A 22,326-nucleotide genomic window follows, 5' to 3' on the forward strand; every position below is an offset into this window, starting at 1 on the left:
CTTTCTGCCTTAGGCTTCTGTGATTCAAACTTTGCCTGTAAAAACCCTGAGTATTTTTGGTAACATAATTTTGTATATTTCTAGCATTTCTGTGTCTGACAGTGTAACTGTTTTTTATTGGAGCTATGTAAAAGCCAGCCTTCTAAAGATTACTTGGTGATAATTCTGTTTTTAAGAAAATGGCACAAAACATATATGCTGTTAGTCTTTATCATACACAATATATATATGTGCTTTCATATATTATTTCCCTCTTAATCCACATAACACCCCTGTCTTACGTGGTAGTGTGATTCTGTTTCTACAGAAGTGCATCCTGAGGCGTACAGTAGGTAAGCTACTTGTCCAGAGTTGCTCAGCTAGCTAGGGAAATGGTCATCGAAGTTCTGTTTGTTTGTTTTAAACCCAGGTTTTTTAATTCCAAAGCCTGATGTTTTTCTCACTACCTATCAGTGTCTGTGAAAGTAGAGTTGGATTAATGCCTTGTTCCAGTTGGGGCATGTTTTCGGAAGGTTGTTTCTAGGTGGCCCAGGTACCAGATGAGACATCTGTCTCTGAGTGCCCTTTTACATTTTACCCTGTGGAAGATTCTCATGCATGCAGCATCTACTGAATAATGCCTCTGCACTTAATGAATGTGAACCCGGCACAAAGGATAAATAAAGCACAATCCTTACTTCCAAGGAGCTCATACTCTAATGCAGTAGTTCTCAAAATGCATAAAAATCACCTGGGAGTGGGGCTTATTAAAATGTAGATTCAGTAGGTGTGGGCCCAGGGCCCAGGAATCTGCATTTCTGTTGTGTTCCCCAGGTGGCCCGGACCCAGGCGGTGTCTGGCCCCACTCTGAGCAAACCCCACCCCCACCTGCACTTTAGTAGCTGGGAAATAATTACATGACAATGTGCTAAAGCCCGAAACAGAGGATCCCCAGGGACTAGGACAGCAGAGGGTGGGAAAGCATCTAAATCAGGCTTGGGGAGGGGGGTGGGCACGGAAGGCTTTCCTGAGAAGGTGATATCTGATCTGAGTCTCAAAGGATGAGTAGGAGTTTACCAGACATATGAGCTGGGGAAAGAGCATTCCAGACAGATCAGGTTGGGAGTGTTGTTTTTGTTTTCTCCTGCAGATGAGAAGGGAAACTCATCTGTGAGTCTTGGTATTAAGTATGCCTGAGACAAAACAAAGACCTCGGTTCATCGAGTATTGGTGTCCTTTATGACACTGAGAAAGAGGGAGGCATGAGGGACCTTCAATCTAATAATGAGTGTGGCATGAATTCAGTGTCTGTGAAGGGCAGATAGGCCTCAAGGCTGTATTAGTTCTTCCAGTCAAGGGACAGTTAAGACAGCCCCCTGGAAGCTACAGTGTTGTCTAGAGAACAGTCTTGTGCTTAATGGGGCTGAAGTTTGGAAGAGAGTCAGCTACTGAACTTCTGGGCTACGGCACCACGTGCCAGATTTTAGATACAACACACAGTTGAGCGTGCCATCCCGTCATTATCTGGCAAGATTAGAAATGAGTTTTCTGGTTAAGAGGGAATCCATCCTGTATACCTAACAGATGGATCACTGATTTTCAGAGAACAAGATTGCAACAGAATGTTCTTGGTCTGCTGATTTGAATGAATTCTATTTCATGTTTAATTCAGAAGGTATTGATTTTACAATGCTGAAGGATTCTTATGACTAACATCTATATCTGAAAAGTATTGAGCACCTGTTCTACTCAAAGCACGTTGTGGATACAAAGAGGTATCTATAGAAGCTATCCATGCCCTCACAGTCAGGCAGGTGGTGTAGAACAAGCACGCAGGTGATGGAACGTTAGGCAGGTGGCGGTGGGCGAGTGACATTAGGAATGGAGTGGTACAGTTCAGAGGTGTGGAAAGGAGGCTTTTGCAGGTGGTCCCTTCCACAGTCCAGTGGTCTCAGTTGTTGCACTGTAGGTATGTGGAAGGACGAGTTGATGGCAAGTTCTAGTTGCTGGGATGCAGGCTAGATCCGTCAAGACAGGAATTTATATCCTGTACCTCGAATGTTGCCTTTCTCTGTCGGAAAATTATCCCCCAAATTGCCCTCACTGATGAAGTGAGATGATCCCTGATACTGAAATGAGTAGCCTCCAGTGAAAGTGGGGTGGGTCTGGGGCCCGCTCAGGCAGTGTGCCCTTGCCCAGCTTGGAATGTACGGGTAGAGGCACAGGGGGCTGTTTGTATTCTTGAAAAGGCCCCTGCTTGGCCTGGTGCTGAATGTGACAGGGCAGCCAGAGTGTTGAACCCCAGTTACTCCCTGGACACAGGGAAGGCAGCCTGGAGCTGCAAGCGCGGGAGCCGTGCCCAGGGAGAGGGCAGATGGAATTTTCCAACTTCCAATTTAACCCCTACACTGCTGAATATCAGCCAACGTTGACATGATACTTTGATTAATGTCACGACAGCCACCCATCAGGTAGGAGGTCTTATCTCCTTTCACCTGTGAGGCAGCGGAAAGTCAAGAAATTATCTATTCGAGATCACAGAGCTAACGTGTGGCAGCGGCAGCTCTGGAGGCCATGTCTCCTCAGTGCTGTCCTGCTGTTGCACATCGCTGGTAGGGTTCCCGCACCAAACCTGCTGCCAGACCTTCTCCCTGTGGCCCTGTTCTCTGCATGGGCCTGAGTGTCCCAGTCACCATTACCCTCCTATGTGTGCTGATTTTAATTAGCCTCTCTACCAGGTTCAGGACAAAGTAAGCGAGACCCTGCTGGAAGGGAACTGGCTGTATATAAATGCAGCAAACACCAAGTAACACTTGTTTGTACTACCAGAGGTGTACTGATTTGGAACTGATTTGTAAAAATCAGTGAAAACTACAAGCGACAGCTCTGTAGAACACCTCAGTTCCCTATAGTCACCTAACAGAAAGGATGGTTCCCGTCCAAGCCCTTTCAGGTGACTTTTTAAACACCGCCCCCCCGCAACCATCTCTGTTGCAAGAAGCTGCTTTTTTAAGAGGAATGTGCTTGTTTTTCATCACATTCTTGTTATCAAAGCAAAGAGAAGCCAGTGGACTGGACAGTAACTTGGTGGAAAAGAAGACTGTATCTGCTGATTTTGAAACTTTTATCCAGGATGGAGCCAAAGAAAACATTCACTTCCTCCAGTAATATCCCATGAGTTTGATCCACCCCCTCCCACCCCTTTTCCTTGAAGAGGTAAATTTTAGTCCAGGAAAACAATAATTTGGGACTACTTGGAGGAAAAAAACCCCAAAAACTGTGCTATAAAATTCCTTCCCCTGCCCTGGCTCCCCAGCAGCTGGATACCAGTTCCTCCCTGGCACTTCTGGACTCTATTTGTTGCTAATTTGTAGCAACAGTGAGTTGAAACAGCCCTGCATTTGACCTGGTTTAGCCATTTTGTGCCCCCTCTGTAGCCATTGCTGCTGTGGGCAGGGCTCAACTGGACTTGAACGTGGACCTCACAAGAGGCATCTGTTGCTAAAAATGGTGATTCAGTCCTAGGTGACTTGCTTGACCTGTCTTGTTCTTTTAACTGAACGAGAGAGGAGGGGCAGTGGCAGAAAGCTGTATACATCTCGGTAGAGAGGGAGACAGGCTTTGAGAACGGCTGGCCGGAGTGTGACACAGTGACTTATTTTCCTGCAAGTGGCGTATATTTTGCTGGGACTGTGTCTCACAGAAGACATTGGTTCCCTTGGGCATTGCATGAAGGGGGACAGAATATTCTTTATTGTTTGGTTCTCTTGCTTAACATACATGCTCTCAGGAGCTTCCACTGAACTGTGACACATGGTCTCATTCTTTTTTTTTAATATCTTTATTGGAGTATAATTGCTTTACAATGGTGTGTTAGTTTCTGCTTTATAACAGTGAATCAGATATACATATACATATGTCCCCATATCTCTTCCCTCTTGCATCTCCCTCCCTCCCACCCTCCCTATCCCACCCCTCTAGGTGGTCACAAAGCTCCGAGCTGATCTCCCCGTGCTATGCGGCTGCTTCCCACTAGCTATCTGTTTTACGTTTGGTAGTGTATATATGTCCATGCCACTCTCTCACTTTGTCCCAGCTTACCCTTCCCCCTCCCCGTATCTCAAGTCCATTCTCTAGTAAGTCTGCGTCTTTATTCCCGTCTTGCCCCTAAGTTCTTCATGACCATTTTTTTTCTGTTGTTTTTTAGATTCCATATATATGTGTTAGCATACGGTATTTGTTTTTCTCTTTCTGACTTACTTCACTCTGTATGACAGACTCTAGGTCCATCCACCTCACTACAAATAACTCAATTTCGTTTCTTTTTATGGCTGAGTAATATTCCATTGTATATATGTGCCACATCTTCTTTATCCATTCATCTGTTGATGGACACTTAGGTTGCTTCCATGTCCTGGCTATTGTAAATAGAGCTGCCATGAACATTGTGGTACATGACTCTTTTTGAATTATGGTTTTCTCAGGGTATATGCCCAGTAGTGGGATTGCTGGGTCGTATAGTAGTTCTGTTTTTAGTTTTTTAAGGAACCTCCATACTGTTCTCCATAGTGGCTGTATCAGTTTACATTCCCACCAACAGTGCAAGAGGGTTCCGTTTTCTCCACACCCTCTCCAGCATTTATTGTTTGTAGATTTTTTGATGGCTATTCTGACCAGTGTGAGATGATATCTCATTGTAGTTTTGATTTGCATTTCTCTAATGATTAATGATCTTGAGCATTCTTTCATGTGTTTGTTGGCAATCTGTATATCTTCTTTGGAGAAATGTCTATTTAGGTCTTCTGCCCATTTTTGGATTGGGTTGTTTGTTTTTTTGTTATTGAGCTGCATGAGCTGCTTGCAAATTTTGGAGATTAATCCTTTGTCACTTGCTTCATTTACAAATATTTTCTCCCATTCTTAGGGTTTTTCATCTTGTTTATGGTTTCCTTTGCTGTGCAAAAGCTTTTAAATTTCATTAGGTCCCATTTGTTTATTTTTGTTTTTATTTCCATTTCTCTAGGAGGTGGGTCAAAAAGCATCTTGCTGTGATTTATGTCATAGAGTGTTCTGCCTATATTTTCCTCTAAAAGTTTGATAGTGTCTGGCCTTACATTTAGGTCTTTAATCCATTTTGAGTTTATTTTTGTTGTATGGTGTTAGGGAGTGTTCTAATTTCATTCTTTTACATGTAGCTGTCCAGTTTTCCCAACACCACTTATTGAAGAGGCAGTCTTTTCTCCATTGTATATTCTTGCCTCCTTGATCAAAGATAAGGTGACCATATGCGTGTTTATCTCTGGGCTTTCTATCCTGTTCCATTGATCTATATTTCTGTTATTGTGCCAGTACCATACTGTCTTGATTACTGTAGCTTTGTAGTATAGTCTGAAGTCCAGGAGCCTGATTCCTCCAGCTCCGTTTTTCTTTCTCAAGATTGCTTTGGCTGTTCGGGGTCTTTTGTGTTTCCATACAAATTGTGAAATTTTTTGTTCTAGTTCTGTGAAATATGCCAGTGGTAGTTTGATAGGGATTGCATTGAATCTGTAGGTTGCTTTGGGTAGTATAGTCATTTTCACAATGTGGATTCTTCCAATCCAAGAACATGGTATATCTCTCTATCTGTTTGTATCATCTTTAATTTCTTTCATCAGTGTCTTATAATTTTCTGCATACAGGTCGTTTGTCTCCTTACGTAGGTTTATTCCTAGGTATTTTATTCTTTTTGTTGCAATGGTAAATCGGAGTGTTTTCTTAATTTCATTTTCAGATTTTTCATCATTAGTGTATAGGAATGCAAGAGGTTTCTGCACATTAATTTTGTATCCTGCTACTTTACCAAATTCATTGATTAGCTCTAGTAGTTTTCTGGTAACATCTTTAGGATTCTCTATGTATAGTATCATGTCATCTGCAAACAGTGACAGCTTTACTTCTTCTTTTCCGATTTGGATTCCTTTTATTTCTTTTTCTTCTCTGATTGCTGTGGCTAAAACTTCCAAAACTATGTTGAGTAATTGTGGTGAGAGTGGGCAGCCTTGTCTTGTTCCTGATCTTAGTGGAAATCGTTTCAGTTTTTCACCATTGAGGATGATGTTGGCTGTGGGTTTGTCATGTATGGCCTTTATTATGTTGAGGTAAGTTCCCTCTATGCCTACTTTTTGGAGGGTTTTTATCATAAATGGGTGTTGAATTTTGTCGAAAGCTTTCCCTGCATCTATTGAGATGATCATATGGTTTTTCTCCTTCAGTTTGTTAATATGGTGTTATCACATTGATTGATTTGCATATATTGAAGAATCCTTGCATTCCTGGGATAAACCCCACTTGATCATGGTGTATGATCCTTTTAATGTGCTGTTGGATTCTGTTTGCTAGTATTTTGTTGAGGATTTTTGCATCTATGTTCATTAGTGATATTGGCCTGTAGTTTTCTTTCTTTGTGATATCCTTGTCTCGTTTTGGTATCAGGGTGATGGTGGCCTTGTAGAATGAGTTTGGGAGTGTTCCTCCCTCTGCTATATTTTGGAGGAGTTTGAGAAGGATAGGTGTTAGCTCTTCTCTACATGTTTGATAGAATTCACCTGTGAAGCCATCTGGTCCTGGGCTTTTGTTTGTTGGAAGACTTTTTTTTCTTTAATTAATTAATTAATTAATTTATGGCTGTGCTGGGTCTTCTTTTCTGTGCGAGGGCTTTCTCTAGTTGCATCAAGTGGGGGCCACTCTTCATCGCAGTGCGCGGGCCTCTCACTATCGTGGCCTCTCTTGTTGCGGAGCACAGGCTCCAGACGCGCAGGCTCAGTAATTGTGGCTCACGGGCCTAGTTGCTCTGCGGCATGTGGGATCTTCCCAGACCAGGGCTCGAACCCGTGTCCCCTGCATTGGCAGGCAGACTCTCAACCATTGCGCCACCAGGGAAGCCCCTGGAAGACTTTTAATCACAGTTTTAATTTCAGTGCTTGTGATTGGTCTGTTTATATTTTCTATTTGTTCTTGGTTCAGTCTCGGAAGGTTGTGCATTTCTAAGAATTTGTCCATTTCTTCATGGTCTCATTCTTGGTTTCAAATACTGCCCAGCCTATCCTGTGGTTTTCTTCAAGGATTTAGAAATCCCTGGTTACCCCCAGGCAGTGGTGTGAATACCTGTGACCTCCCACTCCTCGGGGTGTGGCTCTGGAGTGTGGTGTGGAGGCCCAGGATAGGCTGGGACCGGCTGCCAACGAAAATAGAATGTGCAGTCACTCTCCTGCCTCAGGAGTAAAGTTTCGGGTTGATGGGCCAGGCTCAGATTGTGCTGGGTTACTGTAAACCTATCATGGCCAGAGAGCCTTTGGTAGGTCCCTCAGTCATCATGTGAAATCACATCGCCACAGCCCTGACCTAACTCTTGGAGGATCCCTTCATGTTGCTGCTTGTAGGGCGTACTGAAGAGTCACGTGCAGGAGGACTAGCCTTTGGGGTTACCTGACCGTCAGTCACCAGGATTAGTACTTTCTGAAGGTTTTTGCATGTCTGATCCTTTGCTAGGGTAGGTTCATTTATGAGATTGACTTCATCCTTGTCTCAGGGAATTTACAGAGTGGTTGGGGAGCCCAGGGGACAATCAGGTGACAAGACTGGGTGGAACACAATTCTGCGCTAAGTTGTGTGGTTCAGTTTGGCTGGAATGGTGGTTTGAAACTGGAGGCAATTTTACCTCCCTCCCCAAGGGACATTTGACAATGTTTGGACATTGTTGGTTGTCACATCTAGGGGGTTGGGTGGGTGTTGCTACTGGCATCTAGTGAGTAGAGGCCAGGGATGCTGCTAAACATCCTATAAAGCACAGGACAGTCCCCATGACAAAGAATTATCTGGCTCCAAATGTCAATACAGTTGTCCCTCAGTATTCACAGGGGTTTGGTTCCACAAGCTCCACGGATAGCAAAATCCGAGGATGTTCAAGTCTCTTATGTAAAATGACTAAGTCCACTTGGCCCTCCTGCATCTGTGGGTTCCGCATCTGTGATTCAGCTGGCCTGGGATTGACTCTGTGGATACCAAGGGCCGACTGTCGTGCCAGGGTGGAGACACTCTGGGCTGAAAACTACTGCTGCCTAGTGCATGGCACTCCGCTCAGGAGGCAGTCACAAGCCACAGGCCTCAGGAAGGGTGGACTGACATGTTTTAATAAAGGGGAAATGGGCGTACTTTTCCCTGCTGCTTTCTAAGCAATAGGTACTTTTTGTCCAGAGATTTAGAATCTTGACATCTTGGTTGCCCCTAATCAGCAGGAACTATGCCTTGTCAAGGACAGGTATAAAGATAATTTTTTATGGCCAGTAGATAAGATCAAGCCCTTCTGGAACTGACATTTTATCTCTTGCTCTGAAAAATCTGGATAACCACCCCCCAGAAGGTAGGATCTCAGAAGTGCTCAAATAACTTTATACAACTTAAAGAACAATTAGGCTACAGTTATTTTAATAACAGGCCATATTCCAAGCCCGGTCCCTGTTGCTGTGGCCTGTGTTTATTGTAATCTATTTCCGATAACATATAGAAAAGGAGGATACTAAATTCCCCCTCTTCTAAATCATGTGGCGTCTCTTTTAATTCTAAGGTGTAAGGTCTTAAAATACAGAAAGTTCTTTAAAGTTATTCAAGTCTTTTGGAGAGAGCGTCTGGATCCGAAGATGTTTTTAAATCTTGTTTCTCTTCTCGGGGAGACCATTTTTAATGTAACCCTTTGTTGAGGTAAAAGCAAATGGTTTCCTTGAACAGCGTGGAACTTTTTACTGGCAATAAATCTCTGGTAGTAGTCTCTAGACAGGCAAGCACACAGGACAAGTCCTGTTATTATTTCTTCTGCTCCCAACAAAAGCCTGCTGCAGTGGGATGGAACTGCTGAGGAAAAAAACGAGGTTCAATTTAGAACTTTGCTTAAAGTGAGGAAGGTCTCTGAGACACCCCACGTGTTCTTCACCGTCCAGTGAAACTGTGGTGAATCTCTTTTAAAGCACAACAGACAGCAGCAACTTAACCTGTACCTTCAGTATTTCAGATCCTTTTGAAAACTGTACCTCTTTCTAGGCAAAGAAGTGATTATTTTATTTGATCAAGAGCCATTTTCAGGATATAACAAAGACTTTGATGAGCTGGAACCCAGTCATAGAAAGAATACTGAACCAAAAGTCAGAAGACCAGGGTTTTGACAGTCCTGATTCTGTCAATCGGCAGCCTTAGGCTAAGTGTCAGTTTCTTATCCGTAAGATGAGGGTGGTAGCACTTCTGATCTCTTGTAGGGTGCTGGCTGGCAGGCTCAAATGTGAGGCTGGCTGTTGAAGTTTGAAAAGCTTGAGAGTCCTATATAAATGTGTATTATATAAACTGATTAGATACATGTGTGTGTTGTGTATATACCATCATTGCTCCAAATTATGACCATGAGGCTTTGCCACATTATAAATTGTTAAAAAAAAAAAAAGAATGAATTCTGTTGATTAGACTATACTTATTAATTAAGGCACAGAAGGAACCTGAATATTTCAGGAAGGTTTTCTGCAGCCAGAACTGAGACATAAACTTTTTTTTTTAACCTAACAGTTTAGTAATTACAGAGTTCCTCAAAGGCAAAGTCCGTATCTTATCTGTCATTTTTGTGCCTGTCAGCATCTATAATGAAAGTTAGGATAACCCCTAAGCATCCTGTTCTTTCCACTAAAATTCCGGCTTTAGATCCAGAAAAGATGTTCTAGCTGGGTAATCACTCTGAACCTCAGTTTCCTGGTTTCCTGTAAAAAGAGAGGAATACATAACATGGGTAAAAATGCCTAGCTAAATGCTCGATAAACACAGGTACTGGGCAGAACTTGGTTCTCTGTCGCATCTCCTGAGTGTTGTGGCCGTAGGTTTTCCTGATTCGCTAGAGGTATTCTCCTCATCCAGTGAAGAGGGGCCCTCCTTTTTGTCTAGGTACCTATTTCATATGGCGTGTGTAAGATGTTGCTGGAGCCTCAGTGTAGAGAGTTCAGATGTCTGCCATTTATATTTGGCCCTCTGCAGTAGGCCTTAACCTCAGGGTGAGGGGATGAACGGAGTATTACTGAACTTGAGAGCAGGAGGAGCTAATCAGATGTCCACAGGGGCCAGGCAGTGACACACCTGAGTCAAGCAGATGGGGTTACTGGCCAGGAGGGAATTCAGGGAGGCTGGGGTGGAGCCAGAGCACATACACGTCTGTGGCCCTGCCTAATAGGGCCCCGAGGGAATGTGGGCCCTGGATTTCCAGAAGCTGGAAATCTGAATTTCTCTATGAATCCTTCTCATTTTACGATGTTGACAGTTAATTCCATTTTTTTAAAAAGTTGTAAAAAAAATTTTAAAAAGGTACCGTGTGGGCATAGAACTCATTAGTGGGCCCACTGTGGCCCACGGGCCAGCAGTTTGCAATCCCTGCTCTCAAGCAGGAGGAGCAGTGATAAAGCTAACGCGAAGGGAGGGACTTGCCCTCATGACCAACTGTGGACACAAAATAGCAGAATTGCCGACCTGCTCTGCTCGAGTGCCACCTGCTCTGTTGCATGCTACTGCTATTTTATCCCTTGGCTCCCTGCACCATCCCTTGCTGAAGATGCCATACTTCTCAGTGCATTTATTCTGTGGCAGACGTCAGTGATGAGGGATTGCCGCGATACCTCAAGGTAGAACTGTTTTTCCTTGTAAGTGTCCAGGGGTGAAAGAGTGGCAGGTTAACCCAATGTCCTGAGCTGCTGCAGCCGGCCAGGTCCCGCAGGCCTGCATGCACTGGGACGTCGACAAGTAGCCTTTAATAAAACCATGGGATATGTTGCAACTTCCGATCTTTGCTCTGGGATTTTCCTACCACGATCAAGTGGCTTTTTCTGAGTTTGTTACTCAGGTTCCTAATAGCAACACAGGAAATGGGTTTTAATTTCTTTGCTGGCTGCTCTGTTTGGGGGCTATTTAATGAGGATCCAGTTGCAGTGCAGCTTTGGCTGTAGCAGTACTGGTATGGATAGGAGCGTACATAACTAACGTCACATTTTTAAAAATTTAAGTTATGATCTGTTATTTGTATTTTTTTATGGAATGAGGCAGAGAGAGTATAAATAATTTTATGTGCCTTGATTCTAAGTGGCAATTCTTGAGGGTAACTATTGGGATGTGTTCAAGGTTATAGAAATAGAATATAAGACTATTCCACTTCTGGAGGGCAAGAACTGTGTATATTGTATTTCTTTTAACATCTTTATTGGAGTATAATTGCTTTATAATGGTATGTTAGTTTCTGCTTTATAACAAAGTGAATCAACTATACATATACGTATATCCCCATATCTCCTCCCTTTTGCATCTGCCTCCCAGCCTCCCTATATTGTATGTTTGTTATAAATCTAGGGCAGTTGTTGTCAAATTTGAATATATGTGAGCATAACCAGGGGAATATGTATTAAATTGCAATTCTTCAGTCTCTGCCCCCAGAGGTTCTCAATCTACATTCTTTTTTTTTTTTTTTTTTTTTTTTTTTTTTTGCGGTACGCGGGCCTCTCACTGTTGTGGCCTCTCCCGTTGCGGAGCACAGGCTCCGGACGCGCAGGCTCAGCGGCCATGGCTCACGGGCCTAGCCGCTTCGCGGCACGTGGGATCTTCCCAGACCGGGGCACTAACCTGTGTTACCTGCATCGGCAGGCAGACTCTCAACCACTGCGCCACCAGGGAAGCCCTCAATCTACACTCTTAACAAATACCCCAGGTGATTTGGGGCCTATGGACCATACTTTGGGAAATGCATCTCTGTTTTGTTGCCTTTGTTGTCTAAATGTGTTCATTGCCACTTGAGGGCGAATTCACTCATTTGTGAGATGCCCTGATTTGTTCTGATTCACTGTGTTACTCTTCCTCGGATTCTTAAAGAGTGTCAGTCTTCTGGAGTCCCCAGAGAGAATTATTCCAGGGGACCCTCACAGGTTGAAGTAAAGGGACCAAGTCCCTCCTATAGCAGGGGTCCCAGGGACTCCCCTTCAGCAGCACACACTGCAGCCAAATCTTGAAGCAGCAGCTCCACCCATTGGTTCTAGGCTTTTCTCAAGTGTGTCACTAGTTCCAGGTTTTGGCTTTACCCTTTAAAGTACTTTGCAGCTGGAGGATGGGAGACTGGGTGCTCCTGAGCCCAGGGAGCTGGAGCCTAGAGCCCTTAAGGGGTAAAGTACACTATCAAATCTGAGGGGTGAGCCTGAATCTTACCAGACTGGATTTATTGGCTTGGTTAGGGGAACATGCCGAGGCTATTTGTCCTTTCGGGAAATTATTGAACGCAACAAAACAGCATAAAAATTCTTTCCTAGTATCTGGTTGCATACAAAGCAGAATCTTGGTTCACTTCTTAGCAGGGGCTTGCCCTTTATCAGAAAGGAAGAAACTGGGCTCCTTTAGCTAGTAAAGCTTAAAGGAGTATTTGTCATGTGTAGTATATACTGGGAGGGATGCAAAAGTAGAATGTGACGATCCCTACCATCAAAGAAAGGGAGGTTAGAATAACACCTAGGAAACAATGGGTCAGGACTCCTGTGGAATCATCCCTCTGCCTCAGTTTACTTTCCTTCATCCCCAACTCTTCTGTAATGGCCTCCCACATTTCAAGATGTGTACCCTTGGGACTTCCATGGCAGTCCAGTGATCAAGACTCCGTGCTTCCACTGCAGGGGGTATGGATTCGATCCCTGGTTGGGGAACTTAGATCTCGCATACCACCCAGTGCACCCCCCAAAAATGTGTACCCTTGAACAATTATACTTACTTCCTGGAGCTCTTCAAACAGCCTTAAAACCGTTAGTAGGGGAAAAGTGACTTTAACTTTCTTATTGTAAAAATAGAGGTAAATCCACAAAACTTTTAAGAGTGTATTTTATGACCACCTACAAATCATTTTCTAAGGATCTGGACCTGAAAGTGTTGCATTTTCAGAATTTAAAGATGCTGTCTAGGATAGAACAAAAATAGCTGATTCTGAGTTAAAGTTGCTTGCCTGTTGTACAAGGCCTATGAGGTATGGCCTCTTTCTGAATTCTCAGTTCTTCCTTTCACATTATTCTTTCTTAGATTCACTGTACTCAGCCACACTAGCCTTCTTTCTTTTCCTAGAGCACACCAGGTTCATTCCTGCATTGGTGTCTTTGCATACACTTGACATTCCCTCTGCCTGGAACACTGTTCCTACAGGTCTGCTGTCTCCTTCTCATCATTCAGGGTACAACTCAGACATCACCCTCTCAGGGAGGCCTTTCCTGACTGCCCCATGTAAAACACTTTGTCCTATTACACTGTTTTATTATCCTTGTGAAGCTTATTACTACGTTAAATTCTAATTTCACTTGTTAATTTTCATTCTTCACCCACTGGAATGTATTTAAGATCTTTTTGTCTTTGTTGTTCTCCAATTTCAAACAATGTGCCCAGGTATGAGTTTATTATTGTCTGAAAATTCCCTATCTTTAATCAGTTCTGGAAATTTTTCAGTTATCTCTTTAAATATTGACTCTCCTCCATTTTCCTCTTTCCTTCTTGAGCTTCTTATTTCTCATTTTCCATTTCTATGTTTTCTCTTAATTGGTAGAAGCTGGTTGCTGGGTGATTTTCTCAGATCTGCTTTCCAGTTCACTAATTCTCTCTTTAACATGGTCTAATCTCTGTGTAACCCACCTGTTGAGTTTTTAATTTTAATAACTATTTTTTCTACAAGTTTTGTTTTTTCCTGAAATCCATTTGGTCACTGTCTCTTTTTTAGTATGTTCTTTTCTCATGTTTTTCTTTTTGGCTTTAATTATTTGAAACATGTATATATATTACAGTTTATCTGATCATTCTATTAAGTTTTTTTGGAGAGTCTTATCCACCTATTTGTTGAATTTCCCGCATCTTGTTTGTGATGGATTATTTTTACATAAGTTTTTGTATTTTGTGTGAGCTCATCTTCAACAGAGCTTTATCTGTGGGCATCTTTCATGCCCTGATTGAGGGTAGGTCTCTTTAGAGTTTTATGTTTCTTCTACCAGATGTCCCATTCTGGGACTACTTTTTTTTTTTTTTTTTTTTGACTGCATTGGGTCTTCATTGCTGCTCATGGCCTTTCTCTAGTTGTGGCGAGTGGGGGCTACGCAGCTACTCTGTTGTGGTGAGCTTGCTTCTCATTGCAGTGGCTTCTGTTGTTGCAGAACACAGGCTCTAGGCACACGACCTTCAGTAGTTGTGGCATGAGGGCTCAGTAGTTGTGGCTCATGGACTCTAGAGTGCAAACTCAGTAGTTGCGGCGCACCAGATTAGGTGCTCTGTGGCATGTGGGAATCTTCCTGGACCAGGGATTGAACCCATGTCCCCTGCACTGGCAGGCGGATTCTGAACCACTGCACCACCAGGCAAGTCCTGGGATTACTTTTTGTGTTAAAATTTTGGCTTGGGGATTCTCAGACTATGTAGTAGCACAATTCAGATCTCAAATTAGCTTGCGGAAAAGCCGATGGTTACAGATTATTAGAAGAGATACTTTTTCCCTCTCACTTCAGACCTTTCTTATTGTCACTGCGTGCCAAAGGGCTAATTTTTTTCTAGTCTGCTCTGTCTCTTTGAAGGGTCTTCACCTGATATTGGGACTCAGTTCCAATTCCCTGTTTTAGGTGGACCCAAGAAAACAAACAGCCCTTCTTTCCACGGCAGCTGGGAAGGCCAGATCTCATTTAACACTGTAGTTTCTAGTTCCCCACCCCCAACATTTTTGGTCCGAGGGCTCTTCCTTGCTTTATTGCAAGCTCAGCTGTGTAATTAAAATAATATATATATTTATATATATAAATTCTTTATTGAATTTGTTATACTATTGCTTCTGTTTTATGTTTTGGTTTTTTGGCCGTGAGGCATGTGGGATCTTAGCTCCCCGACCAGGGATCGAATCCGCACCCCCTGCATTAGAAGGTGAAGTCTTAACCACTGGACCGCCAGGGGAGTCCCAAAAGAATATTATCATATTTTTAAAGTTACCTACCCAACTACATTGCTAGAAGCAGGATCTTTTCCTCTAGAATCTCTTGCTCAATGTGGTAGCCGTAGCATCCAACACAGTGCCTGGCAAGTGGGGAAAGGGTATCAATACATATTTGTTATTTGATTTGTAGAAATGGATGTTTCCATTCCTTTCCCCTGTAGAGAAGGCCAGAGATGGTGCTCCAAATTCATTCATATCCAGCAGCCAAGAGATTTAGCATCTGTGCTTTAACATCCTGTGAAGGATTTCAATTTTCCTATTTTTCACTTTTAAACTTTAAAACTTCACCGCTTTCCTAAGGGCATGAAGGTGCTGTTGCCAGTTGCTAGCAGGGTTTTCCAGCCCCATAAATTGGCAAATTAAAAGCATGCCCGGGGAACCATTACTGCCCAGTGTCTTTTTATGCTGGCACTTTGAAAGTTCTTACACTGATCAAATTGACCTTTACAGTGGCTCAGTAAGAATAGCAACTCTAAGACATTGAAACTCTTAAGGAAAGTGATGTTAGTCCCATAGTTTATGCTGCTGCCAAAGAGATGAGGTAACTTTTTGCATATGTGCAAAAGGCATACTATTCATCCTCTTCCACTGTAAATAATGTTCTTTCCAGGGCAGTGTTGGTCTTGCTTCCTGCTTCTTCACACCTGTGCTTTTTGTTTGGTGACCATACGTGCCCCGTTTCTTGGAGCTGGTCACCGCGGCACCAGAGCTGAAGGCACACGTTTAACAAATGAGGATCTTGATGGTCATCATCACAGTGATTCTGAGGTGAAAGACCTCAGCGTAAGAGCATATGTTATTCACCCAAAGTTTCTTTATGACAGGTCTACGTTTCTAGCATATTTGGGCCAGGAGTTTGTGCAAATGAAAACATTGCCTGGGAAAAAAGTATCTTTAAAATGAAGATCTCATCTTGTCCCTGCTTACCTAACTTCCTTACCTATTTGTTCAGCCATTTCCTAGCTAAAGGGCTTTTCTCGTACCATTTCCTTTTCCTGGAATGTTCTTCCCATCCCTCTTCCCTAGTTACTAACTTTCTAACCATCCTGGCAATCTCAGTTCAAGCTTACCCTCCTCACAGCTCTCTGGACCTCCTTGACTAGTTCCTAGTTCTTAATTATTGTAAGCTTTCACCAAATCACGTACTTTTCCTTCCTACAGTTTTATCTGTATGATTACTTTATCATCTTTCATTGGCCTTTAAGCTCCATGAGGGTAAAGAGCACGACTGCTTTGGCCTTTTATGTTTCCATTGTGTTCCCCACCACTAGTTCAGTGCTGGTGCAGGGTAGGTACTCAGTAAATGTTGAAGGAAGGAGTGAAGGCCCTGTGTTCCCCAATGGGACAAACACCATTCTGCTTTTCAGAAAATCAGTATGTGAAAATAATGACCTTTCAAACAAAGAAGAGAGGAAGCCCAAGCATGTTGCCCCTCCTCACTGCCAAGCAGAAGATGTTCCCAAAGTCAAAGAGCTCCACAAGGGCAGGGCCCTTATCTTTTCCCTCAAAGACGAAATACTGATTTTGTTTGGTTTGGGGCTTTTAAGTGGATTTATTTAAGCATCTGAAGTGTAAAAAGCAAGTGAAGAAGTATAACTTAAACCAAGGAGGCTGTACCTTAATAGTTAAAAGCTCAGGCTCTGGAGTTGGATGAATTAGATTGGACTGCTTCCTAGCTGTGTGGCCTCCAGCAAGTGACTTAGCCTCTGTTGACCTCAATTCTCTTATACTACCCTCTTCATAGTGGTGCTTTCAAGTTTAGATGAAGGAAGACTTGTAAGGCATTTAGAACAGTGCCTGGCACATAGCAGGTACTCCGTATACACTAGCCGTATTATTCACCCCAGCTCATTCTGCCTTCACAGAGGCTGCATAGCCATTGTTTCATTCAGCAAACCTTTGTGTGCCAAGCACTGTGCTCATTCTTGGAGTTGGGGAGGGGGATTAAGGAGACAGAGCTCCTGCCCATAGGGAGTGCACGATATAACTCTTGTTCACTCTTGAGAAGGGGGGGATGGGGTGGGATATTAACTTCCCACTCTTCAAGACTTGGCCTGAACAACATAATGTCGTAGTGCTTGGAGATGCTTGGAAGAAAAGCAAAGGGTACTCATAAAGAGTGCTGAGAATTTTTCATGTTTGAACTTGCCATTGCATTCTCTCTACCTTTTTCTATTCTTCATGTGTCTGAAGCAGCCCACATTGCCAGTGAACTTTACTCTTCTGAGAAATAGTTCTAAGTGAATGCAGAGTGCTGTTTATTGAATGGTCTTTCATGCCCAACAATAATGGCTCATAGAATAACGTTGATATTGAGCGCTCAGAGAAGTTAAGTCATTTACCCAAGTTACACTGTAATAAGCATAGTGTGAGAACTGGGCTTTGAACCCAGATCTGACTGAATCTTTACCGTTTGTATCTTGAGCTGCCTGGAGATCCTTGAAAGTCCTCTGGGTGACTTCCTCATACAGGGAAGGGTGGAAGAGCACCAAGCAACATTTGCACACCTCTGTTCTTTGCTTTGACTGAGAGGAGGCATAGGTTACAGGAGCTCTTGCATTGGCTCGAGGCTGCTGTCAAAGGGAATGGGAGGTGGGTAGGCTAATAAACCCTTTGGGTTTAAGGAGACATGAGTGAGCATCTTAACCAGCTCTAGGGCCATTGAATAACTTGTCCAGAGTGCCATTCCTCTGTAATGGCAGAGCTAGGGCCAAACACAAGGCTTCTGGATTTTCCTTTCATACCAGAAGGTCTCTTTCTCTGGAGGAGCTCATGACACTCACATCTCGCTACCTTCTTAATCCTTCATGTCTTCCTTGCTAAAGGTCCATGAACCCACACCTTGTCTTCTTAACCTGCTTACCTGCTTTCCTTCCTTCTGCAGCAGAAAATGACAGTTCCCATAACCAAGATCATCTCAGGCAACTTGGGGACTCTACTTGCGGGGAGGAAAGCAAGGGATGAGATACACTGGATAAAAAGTATTTGAGGGGATTCCCTGGTGGCGCAGTGGTTTAGAGTCCGCCTGCCGATGCAGGGGGCACGGGTTCGTGCCCTGGTCTGGGAAGATCCTACATGCTGCGGAGTGGCTGGGCCCGTGAGCCGTGGCCACTGAGCCTGTGCGTCTGGAGCCTGTGCTCCGCAACGAGAGAGGCCACAGCAGTGAGAGGCCCGCGTACAGGAAAAAAAAAAAAAGTATTTGAGGAACTGAGTTAAGTGATGCTGCCACAGTCTGCTGTCCCTGGGAAAGTGGAGGCAGAGCAGGGAAAAAGAGTGGGGTTCTGTTTACACTGGGCTTCCTGCCTCGGGGGATGGGAGAGCCAAGAGAAAAGCTGACACCAGTAGGTCATGAGGATGCCACTTGTTTAGATTTCAGACACGTTCCATTTCATGCCTCACAGAGGACCAGTTGGCTGCCCTGTGTTCCGAGCCTGGACCTCATCTGGTGAATTTTCTTGAGGCAGAAGTGTCCCTGGATTCTTTCATGTGTCAGAGTGTAGGCAGCGCGGCCTCTTTTAGAAACTATGTGGACAGTTTGAACTGTGCTCTTGTGAGCCAGGCCAGAAGAATGGCATTTCAGGGCCTGGTAAACTTGGGAGAAACTTTTTGATGTCCTTAGGAAAGCGGTGTTTTGCTCTGAAGTCAAGAGGGAGAGGGTGTGTTCTAGCAAAAGCAACGAACACAGATCTGCTTTCTCCACGTGCGTCAGGCCTCAGAGGAGACATCCCACTGGACAGCCACCTTCTAGGTGTGCCATTTTACTTATGGCGGACACAGGAAGGCAAAGATAGGAAGAACTCTGTTTGCAATACTATTGTGAAACCCTCATTGTCAGAGTCGACAAATGCCTTTCCCATGTTTCCTTCTTCCTAAACCCCTTTATACCAGGGTGTAAGACTCTTAAAGACCAGGAAACACCTGAGGATGTGGTGGAAATACACACTGAGCCAGGGATCTGGGTTGTAGCCATGCCCTTTCTTTTGTCCTCGTGGCTTCAGGTGCCCAGCCTCTAGCCCTGTGGACAGTCGCTGGAGTGCTTTGTTTGTACCCTTGGCCAAACAGACAGCGTAGTATAAAGCAAGACCCAGAGAACAGGAACCGACCCTGTGACTTGAGTTTCCACTGGCAGACGTCCGCCCGGATGTACACTCTGGGCAGGGTCAGCCTGAGTAGCAGCACATATAATACTGTGGTTTTAGTTTCTTTGCTGAGCAGGGTTTTTTCCCTTCCTAGCTCTGTGCCTCTTGAGGTTAGGGACAATTTCTTATTCATCGTTGTATCCCTCGTACCCAACCCGGTGCTTGGCACAAAGACTGTGTCCAGTCACTGCATGTGTTACTTCTTTAGAACAAAGAAATGTTGAAAGCCAGATCTTCTAGGTCTCATCAAATGCATTGTGACCCAGAGGACATTTGAGGCTGAAGTTTAGGTCAGCCGGTGGGGTATTTCATATCTTAACTACGAAATATAAAAAAACCTTTCCACCTCCATCCCCATCCACCAGTGCTGTGAATAGAATTTGGCAAAATGCTAGATGGTTACTCAGCGGTGCCCTTTCTGTAGCTGTCTCTGACAAGGGACAGTGTGAATCCTAGATCCAGTCAAGATTATTAAGAGATCATTTGGTAAGCAAAAAAAGATCTAGCAAATTAAAATTGGACTAGGTCACCTGAGCAAGTCACCCCTTTTCTTAAGATTGAAAGAATTTTAGTAGCAAGATTTTTAGCCTTCTTTTGAATCACACTGTAATTAACCTTGGAGATATGTGTTTTGAAAGGAAGATGGACTGACTGACCAGATGCCAATCCTAGAATACGTGCTGCCTTCATTATTCTGGGAACTTTCACAGAGAAACCGGATTTATTTAAAATATACAGCCTATTACAGGAGAATCACCACCTTCTTACTGGCTGAGTTTAGGACCAGAACGTAGAGTGTTTCTGCTTAGATATAAAGAAAGCAAGGAGGAGAACTCTGCTCTTTACCAGTCGGCTTTGTGTACTGAATCCTCTTCCCCCTTTAATAAACCATATTATTTTTCTTAAATCTGCTGTTGTTGTGTGGTTCTTTCTTTCTTTCTCTCTCTCTCCCTCCCTCCCTTCCTTCCTTTCTCTCTCTGTTTCTTTCTCTCTCTCTCTCTTTCTTTTCTTTCAATAAACACTTGTACAAACCGTTTTGGTGGAAGGTGGGCAGGCGATCAGTAAGAGGAGGATGAGAAGAAAAGTAGTGTTTAAAAGCTATAATTTAATATGCTACAGTGTTTTTTTATTTCTTTTAGGATAAGGAAACCTGCGTGGGTACCAACAATCAAAGCTACATCTGTGACACAGGACACTGCTGTGGACAGTCTCAGTGCTGCAACTACTACTATGAACTCTGGTGTAAGTCCTTGCCTGGGGATGTCTTGGCATCCCAGGGTCTCGGTTACTGCCTCTGCTCGTTGGGAAACCATAGGCCGGTCAGCCCTTTTCTTATTCTCTTGGTGGCAGTGTTGGTGAGCAGAATCTGCTTCCAGGTTCTAGAAGCGATCTCTCTGCAGAGGAGGAGAGCTCTGGTGCTCTTCGGACACCATGCGCTAACGACCGGATAACATGATCCTGAGCCTTCTTAAGAAGCCGTGGTTAGCAGGTCTTTTGCAGAATCTCCTGAATGGGGTTCTCTTTGATGCCCTCTCCTGGGTGTGCCGAGCAGTGACAACAACTTACATCCTCTCATGGGCCAGCCCAGGTGCCCAGGCTCGTCATCTTTGCAAAGAGAGGTTTGCAGCAGCCAAGCTGCTGTGAATGCTGGGCTGCTCTCTGTGGATGGCTGTAATGCCATTTTCTTGTAAGAAGCACCAGGGCTTCCAGAATTCCCCAGAGATCATCAAGGAGCTGCCTCTGTTTCTGAGGGTCCCTCTCAAAGGGATAATCTTTTCCTAGGTCCTTGCCGACAGAGCCCTCCTGGAGAGAGGGAGTCTATAGGTTCAGCCCCTTTTCTTCCTTCCCCAGATCACAAACTGAAGTTTCTAGAGGCTTCTCCAGTCTACCTAACCTGTTACTGTCAGCTCAGTGCCATGTGGAGACAATCCTCGTCTTGCCACTGCTTGGTGGCAGCCAGAACTGCTTGCACCTTCCAGAGTTGCACAAGGGTGGTGACATTGCTGTGGTCTTCAGGGAGTGACCCAGGCTTGGAGAGGTCACTAAAGCCCTTTGTACTCTAATCTTCTTGGAACTCAGACGAGACACTAGGATGCTGGACAAAGAAGGGGAGAATGGGAGGGTCCTAAGGGCAGAGAGTTGCCAGGTGACCAGCATGCAGTGGTTCTCATAACTGTCTGTTGCTAGAGGAAACGCTAACTGTTTGCCCAGAGAATTCTAAGCCCCCATCACTCCCTCCATTTGGAAACAAACTTTGTGCTTGCTGGTCAACCATGCCCTTACCATCACCACCATCTCTTCCCTATTTCCCCTTCTCCTTTCTGATCTCCCCATTCCCCCCACATCAGTGATATGGTCAGAAAGCAGCTAGAAGGGCTATTGTTTGAAATGCAAAGGAAATTAGAATATTGGCTGGGAAGCCTCTCCCTCTAAATGCAAATGGATCTTGTAGCCAGTGGGAGTGGGTCCTACAAACAGGACCTCTCCTCACTCTTGTCCTTTCCTTTTGAGGACGGGCTCAGGGGTGGTTAAGGGCAGACTCCTCCCCAAGGAGAGAACAGGGTTCAAGATGTCCCCACCAGTCCTGCAAGCATTATATAAGCAGCAGCAAAGGCAGGCCTGGAGTTGTTGGTGCTATTTTAGAAGGGGTGGGGCTGAGGGACTCACTAGAGAAACACAAAGTGCCAGGCAGGTGGACAGTCTGTGTTTAAATGTTTCAAAATGCAGATAACCGCAGGGCTCAAATTCTCCCTCCCACCCCTTGTTAAAACAAAAGTTGAAGCTGGGCTGCCAAAAAAGCCACAGAGCTGCAGCTTGTTTTTCTGGGGCCCGGCCCAGGCGGCATCAGTTGCGGAAAGAATGGAGTTGCTGATGGCCCCCATCTCAGATTGACAGAGCCTCCTGGGCTGTTGGCAGAGCAGACTCAGTAGCCACCAGAATTGGGTCACCAAAGCCAGGGCTGGGGGTGGGGCAGCTGGGACAGGGAGGCCCAGGTGGCAGGGTGGCAGGCAGTCTGGGAACCAGGCACTTCGTCCCGAGGGCCTGAAGAAAGCCAGGGGAAGAGCTACACAGTGGCTCATCACCTCTCCAGTTGTGGTCAGCCGGGGAAAGGAGAAGGTCAGATGGAGACCAGAGTCTGGACAGGGAGGAAAGACTCACCCCTGTACAAGT

The 22,326-nt window shown here is 44.4% G+C and overlaps 1 protein-coding gene across 9 annotated transcripts in view; it reads left to right on the forward strand.

Moving 5' to 3' along the window:
- The window catches only part of WBP1L (WW domain binding protein 1 like), a 59,128-nt gene that overhangs the window by 24,632 nt on the left and 12,170 nt on the right, over positions 1–22,326 (forward strand). For all 9 annotated transcript variants that reach the window (XM_060127192.1, XM_060127197.1, XM_060127191.1 and 6 more), the window contains one exon: positions 20,295–20,397. In XM_060127192.1, the coding sequence (XP_059983175.1) occupies positions 20,295–20,397 (103 nt within the window). The remainder of the gene's footprint in view (positions 1–20,294; positions 20,398–22,326) is intronic.

The sequence above is a fragment of the Lagenorhynchus albirostris genome, chromosome 16 (assembly GCF_949774975.1).
Source record: "Lagenorhynchus albirostris chromosome 16, mLagAlb1.1, whole genome shotgun sequence".
NCBI lineage: Eukaryota > Metazoa > Chordata > Mammalia > Artiodactyla > Delphinidae > Lagenorhynchus > Lagenorhynchus albirostris.